This window comes from Camelus ferus, chromosome 23, assembly GCF_009834535.1.
Source record: "Camelus ferus isolate YT-003-E chromosome 23, BCGSAC_Cfer_1.0, whole genome shotgun sequence".
In the NCBI taxonomy this organism is placed as follows: domain Eukaryota; kingdom Metazoa; phylum Chordata; class Mammalia; order Artiodactyla; family Camelidae; genus Camelus; species Camelus ferus.
In genome coordinates, this window is record NC_045718.1 from 21,590,937 (window position 1) to 21,610,855 (window position 19,919).

A 19,919-nucleotide genomic window follows, 5' to 3' on the forward strand; every position below is an offset into this window, starting at 1 on the left:
GAGCGGGTGTCCCGGGAGGAAGGAGCAAGCGTCCGGCCGGAAACTCGGCCCGCCGCGGCAGCAGCGTTCCGGCTGGGACTCCGCGGACGAGAGGAGAGCTTCAGTGGCTGCGGCCATGGGGGCGGCGGGCGTAGGGCTGGTGGACTGTCACTGCCACCTCTCCGCTCCGGACTTTGACCGCGTACGTGAGGGCGAGGCCGGGCCCGTGGGAGAGGGGAGGCCCCCGTTCTTCCCTTCAGGTTATCTTGCTCTCCTCCTTTAGGACGAAGCCTCAAATCCTCCCAGGCCTCTGTCTATGGCCCTGTGCAATTTGCTCCTTACTCCCTATTTAATCTTAGTCGCACTGATTTTTCTTTCTGATCCTGAATAAAGATAAACTTCTATCTCCACGTGGCTTTTATTTGCTGTTCCCTGCTACTGGAGTCTTTCTGCCTGCTTTGGCCCGGCTGTTTATCCACTGGCCTCACAGGTCCTGGCTGAGAATCCACTTTCCCCAGGACGCGGTCCTCAAAACACCGGCTCGCTCCGACACGCCGCATGCTCCAGTTCTAATTGGGAGAGAAGCAAACAGAAAGAACCACATACACACAAAATCGGGGTTTCAAAGTGTTTTACCCACTACATTGAAAACTAAAGGCTAATAATATAGAAGGAAGAGTGGAGTCTATTTTAGACGGAAACGTCTCAAGAAGTGACACTTAAGTTGGGGCTAGAAAGAGCCAGCCAAGCAAGGGGGTGGAAGTACGGCGGTGAGGAAAGCAGGCAGGTTGCAGGCCTCCAAACAAGGTAGAACTTGGCACTGCCAAGCTACTGGATGGAGCTTGAGCATAAAACCAGACCGAAGAGGTTTGCAGAGGATAGGTGAGGTAAATCAGTAAGGAGTTTGGATTTCATTAGAAGCACAAGGAGGATCCAGTAAAAGGTTTTTGTTTTTGTTTTTGTTTTTAAGGAGAGTAAGGAGACCTGATATCCATTTAAAAACCGTTTTGCTGATGCTGGCCCATAGATAGAAGAGAGCAGAAGTGAAAGTTAGATGCCCCGTTTGGAGGCTTTTGCAGTTTGTAGATAAGAGATGGTGGTTGCAGGGGAGTTTGAGAGCAGCAGATGGATTCAAGGCATATTTTAGAGATAGAATGTATAGTACGAGCTGAGAGGAATTGGACGTAGAAGGGGAGAGAAAGGGAGAACTTGAGGATGCTGTGGAGAGATGGTGGTGCTGTTTAATGAGATGGGGGAAAACAGGCTGGAGAGGGCAGGCAGAAGGAATAGGTTTGTTGGGGAGAAAAGAGTTCTATTTGGCACAGGTTGAAACCCAGTATCCATCCAAGTGGAGATATCATCTGGGCATTTTAAAATGTGAATCTTGGGTTCAGGAGAGAATTATAGGCTAGAGATAAAAATTGGAGACTCATTAGCAAAGTGAGCCTAGTCATGAGATCACTTAAGGTGAGTACAGAGAGAGAAGCATAAGGTCCTGAAATCAGATAGAGGAGAGACAGCCAGAATGAAAAGTAGCAGCCAGTTGCAGAGTAGTGTTTGTAGAAGCTAAGAGTGGAAAATATTTCAGGAAAGGAGTGGACAAATGAGAGGTTCCTATTGCTGCTGAGGAGGAGAGTAGGAGGACAAAGAAGTGTCCTTTATATTTGAGAATAACAATTTCTGTTATAGTGGAGTGGGAACAGAAGCCAGATTTTACTGAGAGTAAACAGAAGGTGGAGCAGCACAGGCTCTGCACATCCCTCTACCCTGTTCCTTGCCATCATTGTCATTCTTTTTTTAAAAAAAAATTAAAATTTATTTAGTTAGGTTTTTTTGAGGGGAATAATTAGGTTATTTATCTATTTAACTTTTTTTAGTGGAAATACTGGGGATTGACCCCAAGACCTCATACATGCTAAGCACCCTCTCTGCCACTGAGTTATACCCTCCCCCGTTATCATTGTCACTCTTTATGGTGCCTCAACTACATTGATCTACACAGCCAAGGAACAGGTTCTTATCTATCCAAAATAACTGTGATTACTTATGCTTATTTTAGGATCTGGATGATGTGTTGGAGAAAGCCAAGAAAGTAAGTCAATATCTATAATTGCCCTTTTTTGTTGCTTTTGTTTTCTTGCTAATTTTGATCTAAAACAGATTGAAATTTAGAGATACTATGTTGAGTTTGCCTCAGTGATAAAAAGTTAATAAAAAGTAGCATTTATTAAGTATTTACTATGTGCCAGGCAGTGAGCTACGCCTGTTCTCCGCATTATCTCATTTAATGTTTCACCACAACCCTCTGAGGAAGCTGCTATTTTATATCCAACCATTACCCACTTTGCAGATGATGAAACTAACGCCTAGAGATTATACATCTCCAAAGATGCCCATTAATAAAGCGATAGAAGATAGTCTGAATCCAGGGCACGTTCCCGCAGCCACCACGCTCACCAGCAACATGGAACAGATTCTGTCAGTTCTTAAATTAGTATTATTCTGGAGTTCTTGGAGAAATTATAAAAGTTTTCTGAAGCATTCTGATTTGTTTGGGAAAAAAATTACTAATTTTTGGAAGTGTTTATGAAATTCATTGTAACTAGCATTTTGTGGTCTTCCCTGAATGTGACAGTCAGAAATGGTTGCCAGTACACTTTTTTATACAGCCATCTTTCACTATGGGAGATTACATAGAGTTTTACACAGGCCTAATGATCTTGGGCAAGTTATTTGGCTCCATCCAAAACTCTGTCTCTTGAGCCATGCAATGGATTATAGCAGTGCCTATGTCATAGGGGTAGGTAGATTAAATGAGCTAATATTTATATTCACTGAACATAGTGCCTGAAACATAGTGACTACTCAGTGATAGCCATTTTGATTATATTGGTGGAGTGTGAGTGAGCAAGGATAACTGAAAACACAGAAGACTTTAACTTTTTATTTAATTATCTTGGATGTATGTTGTTTGAAACTCTTAACTATTCTATTCATTTTTGTTTCAGGCCAATGTTATGGTTCTTGTGGTGGTTGCTGAACATTCAGGAGAATTTGAAAAGATCATGAAGCTTTCAGAAAGGTGCTACTTCTCATTAAGAATTAGGAAGAGTTGTTAATAAGGATGCAGTTATGATGTCATATTGATAATATGTTTTTAGAGAATAAGAAGAAAAAAATCTTAAAAACATAGCGCTAAGAAAATTCCTTCCTATTTGTTCTTTAGAGTAACATTGTCTCCTAGTCTAATATTCCTGCTTTCTTAATTTCTTCTGCATTTTTAGGTATAATGGGTTTGTCCTGCCATGCTTGGGTGTTCACCCAGTTCAAGGAGTTTCACCAGAAGATCAAAGAAGTGTCACTTTAAAGGTAACAGTCCTATGAAACAAGAACCATAAAAAATGATAGCACCTTTTGACTTAGTAATCCTCCTCTTTCTGATTTATATTCCAAGGCGATAATCCAAAAGAAAATTCTGTCTTCTACAAAGATGTTCATTGCAGCATTATTTGTAATAGAGAAAAAGTAGAAACAGCCTAGAGGTTCAGAAATAAATGAATAACTAGTTAACTTGTAGAGTGTTAAATATAATGCATTTATAAAAAATGAAGATTGTAATGTTTATGTAGCAGTGTGGGAAATGTTTACAGTGTAGTGTAGGGAGAAAAGCAGGACACCAAATGGTTTATTCACTATGAGTCACATCCAGGTGAAAATATATTCTATAAGGAAAAGACTAAAGAGAAAAATATAGAAATGCTACTAGCGGTGATGATCTGGTCGAGTTATAGGCAACTTGCTTTCACATTTTCTTATCATGTTGTCACATTGCTTTGGCAAAAAAGTGATAAAATATCCAGAAAAAATAAAGATACAAGGTACAGTATTTCTTTCATTTATGTAGAGATTATACTAATAGGCATTCATTTAGATAGTCGACAAGTGTTTACTGAGCACCTACTGTATTCCAAGCACTGCTCTAAGCACTAGAGTAAAATCCCTCTCATGGAAGCTGGAGTCTAGGTGGGGGCAGACAGATGATCAGCAATTAGATACATTCACAGGAAAACTTTAGGTAATAGTAAGTGCTTTAAAGACCATGAACCAAGATTATGTGTTGGGGATTATGGATGTTGGTTTTTAGATCGTGAGGTCAAAGAAGGCCTCTCTGAGGTGGTGACACTTGAACTGCAGCCTCAATGCTACAAAGGAATTGACCATGCAAAGGGAGGGATCAGGATATTACAGGCAAAGGAAACAACCAAGCGCAAAGGTCCTAAGGTAGAAATAAGCTTGATGTGGTCTAGAAAGAGGACTGATGTGACGACAGGGAAGGGGAAGTAACGGTGATGAGGTCAGGGGATTGGGCAGGGATCACCGACCACCTCATACAGGACCTTGTTGGATTGTAGTTTACATCAATGGGGGATTTAAAGTGAGGAGTGACAGGATGTGGTTTCTGTTTTGAGAAGATCTCCTTGGCAATGGTGTGAAGAATTGATTTTGAAGAGGGCAAAAAAGGAAGAAGGGAGAATAGTTAGGAGGCTATTACAATAGTCTGTGTGAGAAACGGTGGTGGTTTGGACCAGTGGTAGCAGTGGAGCGGAAGAGAAGTGGGTGGATTTGGCATATTTTTAGCATGAGTGTAGAACTGACAGGATGGTTTAACTACAAAACTAATTAAGATATCAGCAATATTCAGGTAATTTTAGATTCTGAAAGCAGATGGGAACTCATCACATCTCAAGAAAGCCCTCTGGGAAGGACCACTGTTAAGCAGTTTTATTCCTAATGTGCTTGCAGTTCATGCCTTGGTTTAGTTTTCACGTATTGATTAGATTATAAGCTCCCAATATGTAGTACAAAGTTAGTTATGTAGAAAATATTCATTAAATTACCTTGGTTTTTAAAATGAAAATTGCCTAGCATCACACAAATCTTTCAGCATATTCCTGAATTAATTTATTTATAGTTATTATTACCAGGCAGGATTTAGGCCCCCGCCATACCCTGGGGCATCACAATTCACTGGCCACAATCTGCTGCCCCCTGCAGGCAGAGCATGTGCTGTCCAGTCGGTTCCTGTCCCTGCTTAACCCACTTCACTAGTTTCTGTTACACACCTGACCCCTGTTCTAAAGGTTCTGAAGACTAAACACTTTATTTAATAAAAAATCCGTTCTAAATATTTTAAATCATTCAGAGTAAGTGTCCCCTCCTCCCTCCCCTTTGTCCTTCTTTCTTCCTTCCCTTTCTTCCTCCTTCCCTTCCTTCTCTCGCTTTTCTTCTTTCAGCAGCATAGTGGAAACAGCATGGACTTTGAAGTCAAAGACACTTGGCCTACTGGCTTCTACAATCTGTGGCACTTAACCTTCGCCAAGTCTCAATTTCCTTATTTGTAAATCATGAATAAGTATGTAGTGGTAGTGTTCACAATCATAGGATGTAGAGGTATAGGATATTTAAAAAACCCACAATAGAACCATTAGCTGTTAAGGAACTTGAGACCTTAATGGAGGAAGTGGGAATAAAACTGAAGTTAGAAATAGACTTATGATTGTCCTTAATAAATATTTTTACATCTATTAAAATAAAATGGTAGACCACACATACAAATACATTTGTATATATTAAATTAGTGATATGAATTATGTTAATTTCTACTTACTATCCTTGGCTTGCCAGAAACTTCCAAAATATTTCATAAGAATTGTAATGGTCTCATTGTAAATTTGTTTTGCTTCTTTTTATAGATAATACATTTTCCAAGAAGCATTTTTTCCCCGTATCTGGTCTTCATCCAAATGTGCAATTTCTTTCAGACTTAAGACTTTCTAAGTGTCAAACATTTCCTGGGTAATCTCTCTAACTCCTCCAGTCCCTCTGAGGTTCCAGAGACACAGAGTAGTTTGGATGTTTGATGAGGAAAATCTTTGCCTGACATTTTGACCTACTTAGCTATCGTCAGACACCCAGGTATCTCTGATACCTGGGGTTATATACTCTTAGCTCCTGACAGTATTATTCTCCATCATTGAATCTACTGGAATGTGTAAGGCCTGAGTTTACCCTCCCTCCTCTTCTTTTCTCTTTCTCAAGATGTAATTATAAAATCTCCTGTTCTTCCCCCATCTACTCTACCTCCCTTTTCTTGATTCTCCCTTGTTCTGATTATCCTTAGTAGAAGTACCTTGAATTTACATATACTGAGACTAAAATCCTTAAAGTAGTTTAAAATATCTAGAAGCAAATATTTCATGTATTTGTCTTTCCCTTGCCTTTTTAAGTGGAGGAATTCTCTTTAAGTAGAGGTAGTAATGTCACGGAAACTAATGGTATACCATTACTTCAGTAGTTGACATGCAAGCACGTATGTGATATTTAGTATTTACATTGTTGAACCTTTAAGATAAAAATAGGCTAAGCAGGACTATAAAGACAAAAGAAATCAGTGAAAATAATGCAAATGATGTATGGAATTTTCACTGTTAAAACTCACAAACCATTAGTACCATAAGAAGAGAATGTAACTCCCCAAAACTCACTCACAAAGGTGACCCCCTGGTGGCTTTCTGCTCTCTTGCTCAGCTATTCCAGAAAATTTAAATCAGTCCTCCTAAGTGCCAGGAAATGCCTCCTAAACAGAAGAAAGTGTTCAAGTGGGAATCTTCATAAAAAGTCATGTTCTTGTAACTCAAATTTCCAGGTAGAAGTATTGACCATTATGGAAGAATTATTATTCCTCTACTTCCTCAAGATATTGAATGTACATAAAGGACCCAGTATAGCATCGTGTCTGGGATATAATAGGTGTTTATAAAATATCAATTCCCCTCTCCTATTTTAATAAATTTACTTTTTTTCTCCCAGGATTTGGATGTAGCTTTGCCCATTATTGAGAATTATAAGGATCGATTGTTGGCAATTGGAGAGGTAAATACCTACTAGCTGATCAGATGATTTCTAATTCAGACTTTCATGTGATATAGAAAGATAATCCTTAATTCAATATTGGTGATTATAATAGACTTGGATAATTAAGTTCACCCTGTTCAGAAGAAGAATAATTTGTGAGTACCTCCTTGAAAGCGCTTAGGGATAAAACAATAGAAAGCCTCACCATAGGCTTATGTTAATGGAAGAAAACTACTTTATTAACATTTCAATATACTTTGCTCTTTTTGGGTTTTTTTTGTTTTGTTTTTTTTTTACTTTTGCTTAAATAGAGTTATCTCTCTGGTTAGTTAAAATACTATGTTCAAGGATACTTTAAATAGGTTGTAGCTTATAATTAAAGGACATTTTTATTAAATAATTTATAGTTGTGAATCATTGTATCCCTTGGTAATGAACTCCACTTCTAATTAAAGATAAATGATAAGAATAACACGTTCAGAATATAGGTTATAGCAATGCATGCCAAAGTAGTATCGAGGGAAGCAGTCATTTATCATCTTCACTGTCCAATGTGGTGACCACATGCAACTGCTGAGCACTTGAAATGTGACTGGTCCAAACTGAGATGAGCTAGCAAGGTAAAAAGCATAGAGGATTTCAGAGTGCCGTCCCCCCAAAAGAGAACGTAAAATAACTCAATGATGTTTATTTGTGTGTTAAAATAATAATATTACTGTCTAATAATGATGATGGTAGTGTTTTAGTACAGTGGATTAAAGTATATTATTAAAATAATTTCACCTGTTTCTTGTTAGTGTTTTTAATGTGGCTGCTAGAAAATGTAAAGTGTATGTGACTCTTGTTAGGGCTCCCATTGTATTTCTCTTGGACAGTATTGCTCCATAGTACATCTTTTGGGGTTTGTTAAACCATAAACATGTAATTCTGTTTTATTTTTCTGTTACAGGTTGGACTAGATTTCTCCCCTAGAATTGCTGGCACTGATGAACAGAAGGAAGAGCAAAGACAAGTCCTAATCAGACAGGTCCAGTTAGCCAAAAGACTAAATTTGCCTTTGTAGGTTAATTAATCATCTTTCTTTATTAATATTTATAGAGCAAATTAAATAATGATTCTCCTGAAATGGAGCTCTGCATTTCTTTTTCTCTGAATTTCTTTAGTATAACAAAAATAATACTTTTATATTAAGTACTTAAAAGGAATTTTTTTGTTGTTAAACAGAAATGTTCACTCACGCTCAGCTGGAAGACCCACCATCAGCCTCTTAAATGAGCAAGGTATTTAGGTTCCTGAAAAAAATATGTTTAACATTTCAGTTTGACAATTCTAGTCCATGTTCTTGTACAACAAGCCATGTTTTATTTGATTTATTAAAGGGAAGGGAATGGGTTGAGGGTAGAGATGGAAATCAACTAAGATGGTTTTGCAAATCAGCCTACTATTTACAAGGTTTTCAGTGTGATTATGATTATGAGACCAGGATAAAGCAAATGAAAAACTGAATCAAGTAATTATATTCCTTAATTTAAAAATTATCAGTTCTTATATTTTAGTCAGCTTAACCAGCTGATTAGTGAGAGAGGAAAAAACAAAGCAAAGAATGGTGATATAATTGGGTTACTGTTTTGCATATTTTCTGGCTTGTACTATACAGATTGTGGCCATCGTATGTAAAATACACTGTCATCTTCACCAGTTGTTCCTGAAGTAAAAATACTTCTTACTGGATTACTTTTCAAAATGTTTAATGTGCCATTCACACTAAGAAGTATATTTTATTTTGAAACTCAGTATGTACACATTTTGGTTCTAAGACTTTGAGACTCAGTGTATACACATACAGAAAACTGACCAAAGTTTAAGAAGCAGTACATCTATATGTATGTGTGTATAGCTATCTGTAATAGGTATCATACAAGCACATGCTGGCCAGTCTTGACCCATTAAATTGATTTCATAACTTACTTATGATTGTAACCCACTAAATGTCACACCTACCATTTGAAAAACAGCACCAAACAGTGAAGTAAATGTAATTGCCTGCAACAAGAAAGTATTGTATTTCTCAGTGTTGAGGACTAACCCACTCTGGAATCACCTAGAGCATGATTTTTATACAGGCTGAGCAGCCATCCTTTGAGAACTAGAGGTAGTTTTTAGAAGCCAACTCTGACTATTGAATTTATAGGTCATTTATCTCCCTGTTTCTTCTTCCACTAGCGTTCTTGTTAAGGACAATTTGACTGCTTAAAAACCTATTAAGAACAGTAATTTGACAAGTCACAAACTTTTAGAAAAGGTATGATGGTATAGGAAGTTTAAATAATAACTTAAAAACTTGTATTTCAATTTAATTTGTTTTATTCTAAAGATTAAGAATATACTATATTTTTATTCTACTATTTGAACACTGTATTTATCTACGTTTTAGACGTCACAGAACCTTATCTTTATATCGCAGTGGCCAACATTTACTTAAAATCTGTCTTGCTCAATTTGATTAATGGGAAATCTCTCATTAAGGAAATAAAATAGGACTCTGATTTGTCTTTAATTTTTGAGAGGTGCTGACAAAGTGTTGCTTCATGCATTTGACGGTCGGCCATCTGTAGCCATGGAAGGAATAAGAGCTGGGTACTTCTTCTCAATTCCGCCTTCTATCGTTAGAAGTGGACAGGTAAATTCTCTCATTAAACTTCATTTTACACTTTGTGAAATACACTTTAAAATATGAACTTTTATTACATATTTGTGATACTTTTCTGGTTTTATTACAAAAATTAATCCTAGGTCCCTACTTCACACTTATATGAAAAGTAACTCAACAATGGATCAAAGAACTAAATGTAAGAGCTAAAATTATAAAGCTCTTAGAAGAAAACAGATATAAATCTTTATGATCTTGGACTAGGCAGTGGTTTCTTAGATACGACGCTAAAAGAACAAGCAAACCAAAGAAAAAATAGATTAAATTGGATATCATCAAAATTTAAAACTTCAACAATAAAAAGAAAATTTGAACCTTCATGCCTCAAAAGCACTATCAAGAAAGTGAAAAGATAACCCACAGAATGAGAAACATATTTGCAATTATATATCTGATAAGGGGTCTAGTGTCCAGAATATATAAAACCATTACAACTCAACAATAAAAAGACAAATAACTTGATTTAAAAATTGGCAAAGAGTTTAAATAGATATTTCTCAAAAAAAGACATACAAATGACCAATAAGCACATAAAACGATGTTCAATATCATTAGCCATTATGAAAATACAAATCAAAGGCACAATGAGTTATCACTTTACATCCACTCAGTTTCATTCCTCAGAACATTAAATATAAAGTTACCGTGTGATCCAGCAATTCCACTTTTAGGTAGATACCCAAGAGAAATGAAAACATACTTACACAAAAACTTGAACAGGAGTGTTTATAGCATTATTCATAATAGCCAAAAAGTGTAAATGTAAATGTCCATCAGCTGATGAATGGATGAACAAAATGTGTTGTACCCATGCAATGGAATATTATTCAGCCATAAAAAGAAATGAAGTACTGATTCATGCTAAAACATGGATGAACCTTGAAAACATTATGCTAAGAAAAAAGCAGCAAGACACAAAGGATCACATACTGTATCATTCCATTTGTCCAATGTCCAGACTAGGCAAATCCATAGAGACAGAAAAGTAGATCAGTGGTTGCCAGGGAAAAGAAAAACAAGGAGTGACTGCTAATAGTGGGTAAAGGGTTTCTTTCTAGGGTGATGAAAATATACTGGAATTAAACAGTGATGATGGTTGTACAACCTTGTGAATATAGTAAAAACTACTGACTTGTATACTTTTAAAGAGTGAATATCATGGCATATAAATTATACCAATGAACAATGTAACAAAAACCAATTTAGGTAATCTAACTTATTTCACCATTTTTAAGATACTTGTTTTTTCATATTTTATTGTATGTGAAATTGAGATGCATGTAACAATCAATGGCACCTTAAATTCTATGAAATACAGTAAGTTGTCTATTAATATTCAAAAACTAGTGTAAGAGTATAGAATTGAAGTATAGCCAATTTTTTAAAAAGTCTTCAATAGAGATCATTTATCTGTTTTTTTTTAATTACAATTTTTAAATTCAGGCTTAATGAGGAATACGCCTATAGTGATTCACCCTTTTTAGGTGTATAAATTTGTGTGTTTTGACAAGTATATACTGGCATGTAACTACCACCACATTCAAGATAGAGAATATTTCCATCATCCCCAAAAAATTGCTTCATGTTCCTTTCTAGTAAATCCCTCATTCTATCTCCCGTCCCAGGCAACCACTGATCTGATTTCTGTCCCTATAGTTTTGCCTTTTCTAGCATGTCATATAAATGAAATAATTTATGTAGTCTTTTGGATGTGGCTTCTTTTATTTAATGCTTTTGGGTTCATTGATGTTACTGCATGTATAAGTAGTCCATTTATTTTCATGGTTGAGTAATATGCATATCCACCTACCAGTTGATGATCATTTGAATTGTTTCAGTTTGGGACTATTATGAATAGACTTGCTGTAAACATTCACACATAGATCTTTGTTTGGACATATATTTTCATTTTTGTCACATTAATACCTGGAAGTGGTACTGCTGAGTCATAAGGTAAGTATATGTTTACCTTAATAAGAAACTGTCAAACTGATTTCCAAAGTGGCTGAATCATTTTGAAATCCCGCCAGTCATACGTCAAAGTTTTGGTTCTGCATCCTTACCAGCACTTGGTGGTGTCATTTTCTTAGCTACTGTGAGACAGGTAGAGTCATCATTCTTTGTGGTTTTCATTTACATTCCTTCAGTGGCTAATGACATTTAAAATAAGCACATCTTTTCATATTCTTAATTTCCATTCATACATCCATATGTCTCTGTTTGGTGAAGTTCCTTTCAAATATTTTGCACCTTTTGGCAGGGAGGGGCGGGGAAAGCAATACTGTTTTTCATTATTGAGTTGGCAGAGTTTTTATATATTTGGGACACAAGTCCTATATGCTGTATGTTTTGAAAATTTCTTCTCCCAGTCTTTTCATTTTCTGAAGTGTCTTTCAAAGAGCAGAAGTTCTTAATTTTGATGAACTTCTGTTGATTAGTATTTTTCTTTTAGGATTTGTACTTTTACTGTCATATCTAAAAAAAATTTATCTAACCCGAGGTCACGAAAATTTTTTCTTATATTTTCTTCTAGAAGATTTATATTTAATTTTACATTTAGGTTTGTGATCTATTTTATATATGATGTGAAGTATGAGTCAAGATTCATTTTTTGCCAGTAGATGTCTAGTTTTGGTACAATTTGTGGAAAAGACCATTCTTTCTTCCTTAAATTACTTTGGCACTTAAAAAAAAAAACTAATTGGCCTTATACCAGGGTCTGTTTCTCATTTTTCAATTCTATACCATTGATCTATCTTGGTACATGCCTGTCCTTATGCCAGTATCCCACTATCGTGATTAGATTTGTGGTAAGTTTAAAAGTCAGGTAGTATGAGTCCTCCAAGTATGTATCTATTTTCAGAATCATTTAGACTACTCCAAGTTCTTCACTTTTCCGTATGTATTAGAATCAGCTTCATAAAACTACAAAAAAGTTGACTGGGATTTTTATTGGGATTGTATTGAATCTATAGATCAATTTGGGGATAATTCACATGAACACAGTATATCTCCTTATTTGGATCTTTCATTTCTCTCATCAGTGTTTTATAATTTTTGGCATATAGAACCTACATATATTTAGTTATATTTATCCCTAGAAATTTCATATTTTTCATTCTGTTTTAAATGATACTGTTTTAAAAGTAAGTTATCAATTGTTCATTGTTAGTATATGGAAATACAGCTGATTTTTATATGTTAAACTTTCATCAAGTGACCTTGCTAAATTATTAGTTTTAGTAGAGTTTTGTAGGTTTTTTCAGGATTTTTTATATAGACAATCATGTCATCTATAAACGAAGACAGCTTTACCTTTGCTTTTCCAATATTTGTACTCTTTTATTTCTTTTTCTTGTCTTATTTCACTATAAACAACTACCAGCAGAATGTTAAATCAAAAATGGATGTTGGATTTTTGTCAAATGTTCTTTCTTTTCTATTTTTTTAAGAAACTGTTTATTTTCTGTCAATTTTATTGCCATTTTCAGTTTGTCAAATGCTTTTTCTGCATCTACTGAGATGATTATGTGTATTTTCTTTATTTTGCCATTGATTATATTATATTGATTGATTTTCTGATGTTGAACCAACCTTGCATTCCTAGGATACATTCTACTTGATCATAATATATTCTCCTTTTTATAGTTTCATTTTATTGTTTTTTAAGGTAGAATCTTAAATTATTTATTCAAAATCTCATTTGTTTTCTAATATATACATTTAATACTAGAGTTGCATTAGCACTACCCACTTCTTATACTTGCAATCCACAAATTTTGATATATGCTGTATTTTCACTTTCTTTTGGTTCAAAACATTGTATAATTTACTTTGTGAGTTTCTCTTTGACCATATCAATTGTTTAAAAGTGTGTTGTTTAATTTCCAAATACTTACAGGTTTTCCTGATATCTTTCTGTTACTGATTTCTACTTTAATTCTGTTTAATTCTAAAATCATACACTGTATGATTTTAATTCTTCTAAATTGGTTGAAATTTAATGGCCCAGTACATGGTCTGTCTTGGTGATTAGAACATATATACTTGAAAAAGAATGTGTATTCTGCTATTGTTGGGTGGTGTGTTCTTGAAATGTCAGTTAGGCCAAGTTAAATGATAATCCAAGATTATTTTTATTTTTTCTACTTTTATTATTTGTAGAGAAATTTCTTAACTAGTAGTAATCTTTAGCTGTGGTATTGTTTCTTTGCCAGAACTAAAATGCTATATATTCTAATTTTAAAGATAATATTTGTACATTGTAGAAAATGGAAAAGAGCAGATTTCAAGACAACTCAAATCCTACCACTCAGAGACAATCATTGTTAACATTGATTCAGATAAAATAAGAAGATACCTTATTCTTTTTGTTTTGTTTTGAGTCAACTTCACAGGTATTTATTTGTATTTGTAACTATGAACTGTCATTAAAATGACTGCATATTTCACAATATGAATACACCATAATTTATTTAATCATTACCTCAAGTAAAGATTAGGTTGTTTCTCATTTTTCACTGTTGTAAACTGTGCTCAGTGATTACCTTTGTACATCCACAAATACACATTTTCACTTTTGTAGTTATTGCCTATAAATGAAATCACTGAAAAAAAAAAAAGGGTATACATCTTAAATTTTTGGTTATGTTGTCATGTTTCCTTCATGGAGGTTTATACTAATTTAACTTTCATGCTACCAAAAGTGCATAAATATACCTATTTCTGTGCTTTTGAAATTTTAACCTTAAAACAGTTTATTCTAACAGTGTTCACTTTGCCTAATGTATCTCCTTCCCATTTTTTACTTTAAAAGTACAGTAGCTGCAAGAGAATTATGTTTTTGGTATAATACTCATTGTGTTCACTGTAGTCCTTAGACAGAAAATCATGAACAAAATAAAATCATCTACCACCCAATCTAAAATTTAAAATGTGCATATGAACTGTGGTTTTATAAAGCCATGAGTGATTTAAAATGAGCAGTGGAAAGAAACACTGAGTGTGGTGGTGATGGTGGTGGAGAAACAACAGAAATCTCTTCTCTGGATCTTTCAGTGGACACGTGATGTCAGGTGTTTGATTTCTTGCTAGATGTACTTCATTTTTTGCTATACTACTTTTTCGGTCCCTGGAAGCTTTGGATAATTTTTGGCAAAGAACGTTTCTGTTTAAATCTGTTAATAGTAGAATGATGAGAACATACCGAACATTTATTGATTTAATATTAAAGCATGAATTATAGGTTCTTGCAGAGTAAAATGCATTCACATCTTGGTTTAATGCTCCTTTTTTTTGGTCTTTATTTTTCATGTTTTAAACTTACTAGCTTTCTCTTTCCTCTAAGAAGCAGAAACTTGTGAAACAGTTGCCTTTAACTTCAATTTGCTTAGAAACAGATTCACCTGCACTAGGACCAGAAAAACAGGTAAATGATTTTCTGATATTTACATTATTTAAATTGTATCTTTCATTTGAACTGTTTGAACTATTTTTGGTTTAGCTGTGTTTCTCATTACAGTGTAAATATGAAGGAATCCTGTTTTAATGCTAGGTTAAGAGGTTATGTTAACTTAATTTCAGGTCTTTTCTAAATATAGCTAATTATGCTCCAAAGAATATTATTTTATATATGCCATGTCATAATTTTTGTAATATTGAAATCTAGACCAGTATAGTAAAAAGCTCATTGTCTAGAGTGAGAAAGACCTGGATTCAAATTCCATCTCTGCTGCCCACTACCTCTGTGACTTTGGGCAAGTTACTTAAGCTCTCTGAAACTGTTTCTTCTTTTATAAAATGTGGGCAAAATAATAATAAAATACTTTGAATTATTACAGTGAGGATTAAATGAAGTAATATATATGAAAGTGCCTACCAGTGTCTGGTATATAGTAGATGCTCAATAAATGTTTATTTTTATTTTAATTAGCATGTTAAAATGAGGCTCAGTTTCTTTTAGTTCAAGTACTATATCAATATGATATAGTCATAGATTTATTTATGTGATCTTTGCTGTACTTTTTGTTATTGTAGGCAAAGAATATAGAGAATCATATTTTAAATATTGGAACTATTACAAATTGCAGTTTTCTGAAAGGAAGCCACAATATCTACTTCATTTGCTTTAGACAGTGTGTGTTATAATCACCTCCCAATGTATAGCTTACTAAGTTCCCTGACTGCCCATCAGATCTGTGTCTCCATGCCTCCCAGATTTGGAGGACTGGCACTCAAGAGTCAGAGGTTTGGGAGCAGTAGTGATGTAATTTTTAGTAAATTATGATTATTTGTGATTACAATGTGAATTTTTCCTAATTAACACCCAATTAGTTACTTATTTTTATACATCAGCCCTTAAAAGAATATAGAAGACAGAGGAATGAGAAAATAAAGGACCATAACTCCAGTTATTTTTTTGTTTGAGTGTAGGACAGAATGGTACAGAATTACCTTCTTACTACTGTGTGAAATAGAAGGAGAAGAATCTAGCTTTTTCTCCCTAAACAGCAATGAATTTCAAATGCTGTTGTGACTCAGTTTTATAATTGTATTTAGATGATTTGATAAAAATAGTGAGTCTCTGGCATCTAGATTTAAACAGGTACTAAGCAGGTACTGAAAATATATATTGAATAATTGAATTTTTAAATTGCATATGCTTTTTAAGCAAAATATGATTGTTCTAGAAAATTAGAAAACATAGAAAATCATAAACAAGAAAATAGAGCCATCTACCACTGAAAGGTTACCACAATAATATAGTGGTTAAAGTGTAAACTCTCATGTCAGATTGCTCAAGTCTAAACCTCAACTGGGCTACCTACTAGCTGTTTAGGATATCTTCTTATTTATAAAAAAGGAATGCTAATAATAATAGTACCCATATCAGAGTTATTTTGAGGATTAAATGACAGATTCCATGAAAAGCTTAGAACAAAACCTTGCCTACAGCAAGCACTAAATAAATGCATGTTCTTATGTCCTAGATTTTTTTATATCCATATATGTACACGTATATATTTTTCATAAAAGTAAGATTAGCCTGAACACATCATTTCATAACGTGCTTTTATGTGATGAACATATATAAATGTCAATAAATATACTTTTCCTCATCAGGTTTAATAAATGCATAAATTTTAGTGTGTTAATATACCATAATATAGTTAACTTGATATTGTTATTTACAGTTGACCCTTGAACAATGGAGGGGTTAGAGGTGCTAACACTCATCCCGCCCCACACCGTGGAAAATCCGCATGTATTCACCCTTTGTATCTGCAGTTTTGCATCTGTGAATTCAGCCCTTGTCTTCGTGGTTCTGCATTGGTAGAGTCAACAAAGCTTGAATCTTGTGGTACTGTAGTATTTATTGGAAAAATATCTGTATGTAAGTGGACCCACACAGTTCAAACCCATATTGTTCAAGGGTCAACTATTTTATAAACAATATGTTGAATGTCCTTGAACCTAAATCTTGGTGCACATTTTTCTTTGTTTTCTTAGGCTACACTATCAAGATTATTTTTTTATCCTGCCCCTGGGGCCCCTAGATTAGGCATTCGGAGATTTTTGTTCCTTGATAGGCAGGATCAACACCCCTACTCAGCCTGGAAGTAGTTTCGAAAGATGAATCATCACCCCTCTGCACCCCTATAAGATTATGGGAATAAAATTTCTGACGGGAGAAATGAGACAGGAGGGAAGGGGGCAGGGCACAGCCATGCCCGGAATGACAGCAATTAACACCAAAATGGTGGAAGATTCAACTCCCAGTAGGCCTTGAGGATTAAGATGGCTGAAGATTTGACTTCTAGTAGACCTTGAGCTTCATTATATGCTCATTGTAGCATATCAGCATGATAAATAACATGCCCACAGACACCATGACTGTCCCAAGGCTAACCACAAAAGGTCAAAGAGTGGATGGTAGCCCAATTCCTGGGAATCCCAGCCCCTTCCCCAGGGTAGTTGGAATAGTCCTGCCACTTGTAGGCGTGGGAAGCTACAGAGCCCATAAAAACTGGCGACACTGCCCCTGGCCGCCTTTCTTGCTCCCTCCTCTTTGGAGACAGCCTGCACTCTGTGGAGTGTGTACCTACTTTTACTTTAACCTGAGCACCCAACCCCCACACCTTGTGGCCTTTCTCTTGCCGTTTGAAACAGCCTATACTCTATGCAGCATATATCTCTCTAAATAAATCTACATTTACTCAAAAAAAAAAAATTTTTTTTAAACTTAACAGTTATCTTACTCCTCTGAACATAATAATCATCCTGAGTAGATAACTTAATAATAACAATAATAATATATTTCATCAAATCTAAATACCACTAATTGTAGATGTGCCACTGTTTTGTGACCATTAGGGAAAAAAAACACTACCAATTATACTTTGATATGCCATTGAATGTCAATAAAATATATATCAATTTCAGACATGTTAAGATAGGGGCGAAGTGCATCTTTGATTCAGTGAAATAGGGGTACGTACTCTGTGTAGTCTTCCAGACACACGATGGCATTACTTGAATCAGACTGTAATGTAGCCTGTGAGGTGAAATAGCCAAGCAGCAAAGCATGACCATTACAAGCACTCATTTGAGCAACAAAGCAGAGTTAATCCATCAGTCAGGCAGGTTGCCAAGTGTGCACTATGTGCAGACTGCTTCATATGCCAGGTGCTGGGACCTCAATTATTAATACCCCAGGGCTCTTTTCAAGAGCAGCACAGACTTACAATCAACATTGTGGCCGTAGCTTACGAGCTGAAGTTCAGGGCCTTCTCAGCTTCACCTCCCCCCATTTGAAAAAAAGAAGAGCTCATCAGTTGTTTTTAGCAATTCATTTTCTTCTATTTTATCTACAGTCTCCAAGGATTGCTTTCCGTGAGTGTCATGTATGATTTAGCATATGCATTGTTCTGTTTCAGGTACGGAATGAGCCCCAAAACATTTCCATCTCAGCAGAATATATTGCCCAGGTGAAAGGGATCTCAGTGGAAGAAGTCATAGAAGTGACAACACAGAATGCACTGAAACTGTTTCCCAAGCTTCGGCACCTGCTCCCGAAATAGCTTGAAAACAAAATCAACTGCAGGGGGCAGCATTTGAGAAAAATAAATGTTCAAGCTATTGCATAGGGATATAGAAGAGTATAATTTTAGAGAAGTATTTCTCTTAGAAGTACATCTGGGCTTGGATCCTGAAATTGTGGGCTCTGATTCCATCTTGCACTGCTGCTTAATTAATGAAGCCCTTGCAGGAGATTGTGAAACACCACCGCTTCATACCTTGCCCCTTTAAATAGAACCATCATGTGAACTGAAACCATTTCTTCTGGCAAGTGTGGCTTCCACAGGTAAGAAATAAGTGCTACTGTGATGGCCTGGAATAGGTTAAAGTTTGATCCTTCACCATCTGTTTGACTTTCCACAGGATTTATCCAGTAAAATGAGAGTGTCTAGTTTCCTATACTACCATAAATCTTCTCTTTTCTGGGTTTGAAAAATTCAACTTTTAGTACTTTGAATTATTTATTTTTAAGAGAAAAAATGTACAAGGCTTTTGTATTGATCTTATATTTTGATCTGTGAAGCCAATGGTTTGTACAATCACCATTAAATACCAAGCCCCAAGTTTAGTTAATAAATTGATTTTACGTTCCAGTCTGAGTTTTTCCACATGTTTAAAACGTAAATAGCTTCATTTAAAATGTAAAGTGCATGGTGAAGGTCACAGAGGAGTGGCCAAGATGGCAGAGCAGGTGGACTCTGAGCTTGCCTCCTCGCACAAGCACACAAAATTACAACTGTTTACAGAGCATTATTGGTGAGAAAGATGGGAAGACTCACAGAGAAGGTCGTCTACAACTAAAGTTACGAGGAAGGAACAACAACGAAATGAGGTGAGTAGGAGGGGCAGAGACATGGTAGAGGCAAGACCCATACCCGCCCCAAGCAAGTGATTGATAAACAGGAGGATAATTACAATTGTAGAGGTTCTTCTCAAGAAGTGAGGGATCTGAGCCCCACATTGATCTCCCCAGCCCGGGGGTCCTACACCAAGAAGATGAGCCCCCAGAACATTTGGCTTTGAAGACCAGGGGGCTTACTTTCTGGAGACCCAGAGGGCTATGGGAAATAGAAACTCCACTCTTAAAGGGCACACACAAAATCTCACACACTCTAGGACCCAGGGCAGAAGCAGTCATTTGAAAGAAGCCTGGATCAGTCCCACCAATGGATCTTGGAGAGCCTCCCAGAGAGGCAGGAGGCAACTGGAACTCACCCTGGGGACATAGACACGAGCA

The 19,919-nt window shown here is 35.7% G+C and overlaps 1 protein-coding gene across 3 annotated transcripts; it reads left to right on the forward strand.

Moving 5' to 3' along the window:
• The first annotated feature begins 28 nt into the window (after positions 1-28).
• TATDN3 (TatD DNase domain containing 3) lies at positions 29-19,275 on the forward strand. 3 transcript variants are annotated; one of them, XM_014566503.2, is made up of 10 exons: positions 29-181; positions 2,039-2,071; positions 2,988-3,061; positions 3,264-3,348; positions 6,850-6,912; positions 7,844-7,953; positions 8,119-8,174; positions 9,462-9,574; positions 14,934-15,032; positions 18,541-19,275. In XM_014566503.2, exons 1-10 carry the CDS (start codon positions 116-118, stop codon positions 18,682-18,684), a joined length of 843 nt encoding a protein of 280 aa, XP_014421989.1. In that variant the 5' UTR covers positions 29-115; the 3' UTR covers positions 18,685-19,275. The 3 variants fall into 3 exon arrangements, with proteins under 3 accessions (XP_014421989.1, XP_032322339.1, XP_006193346.1); XM_032466448.1 differs by having other exon boundaries at positions 31-181; positions 14,952-15,032; XM_006193284.3 differs by having other exon boundaries at positions 31-181; positions 14,955-15,032.
• The last annotated feature ends 644 nt before the right edge of the window (positions 19,276-19,919 follow it).

Coding starts and splice junctions, on each gene's coding strand:
- TATDN3 (XM_014566503.2), top strand. CDS start 116: ATGGGGGCGGCGGGCGTAGGGCTGGTGGACTGTCACTGCCACCTCTCC. Junction 8,175..9,461: donor CAGCCTCTTAAATGAGCAAG/GTATTTAGGTTC, acceptor AATTTTTGAGAG/GTGCTGACAAAGTGTTGCTT. Junction 15,033..18,540: donor CACTAGGACCAGAAAAACAG/GTAAATGATTTT, acceptor GTTCTGTTTCAG/GTACGGAATGAGCCCCAAAA.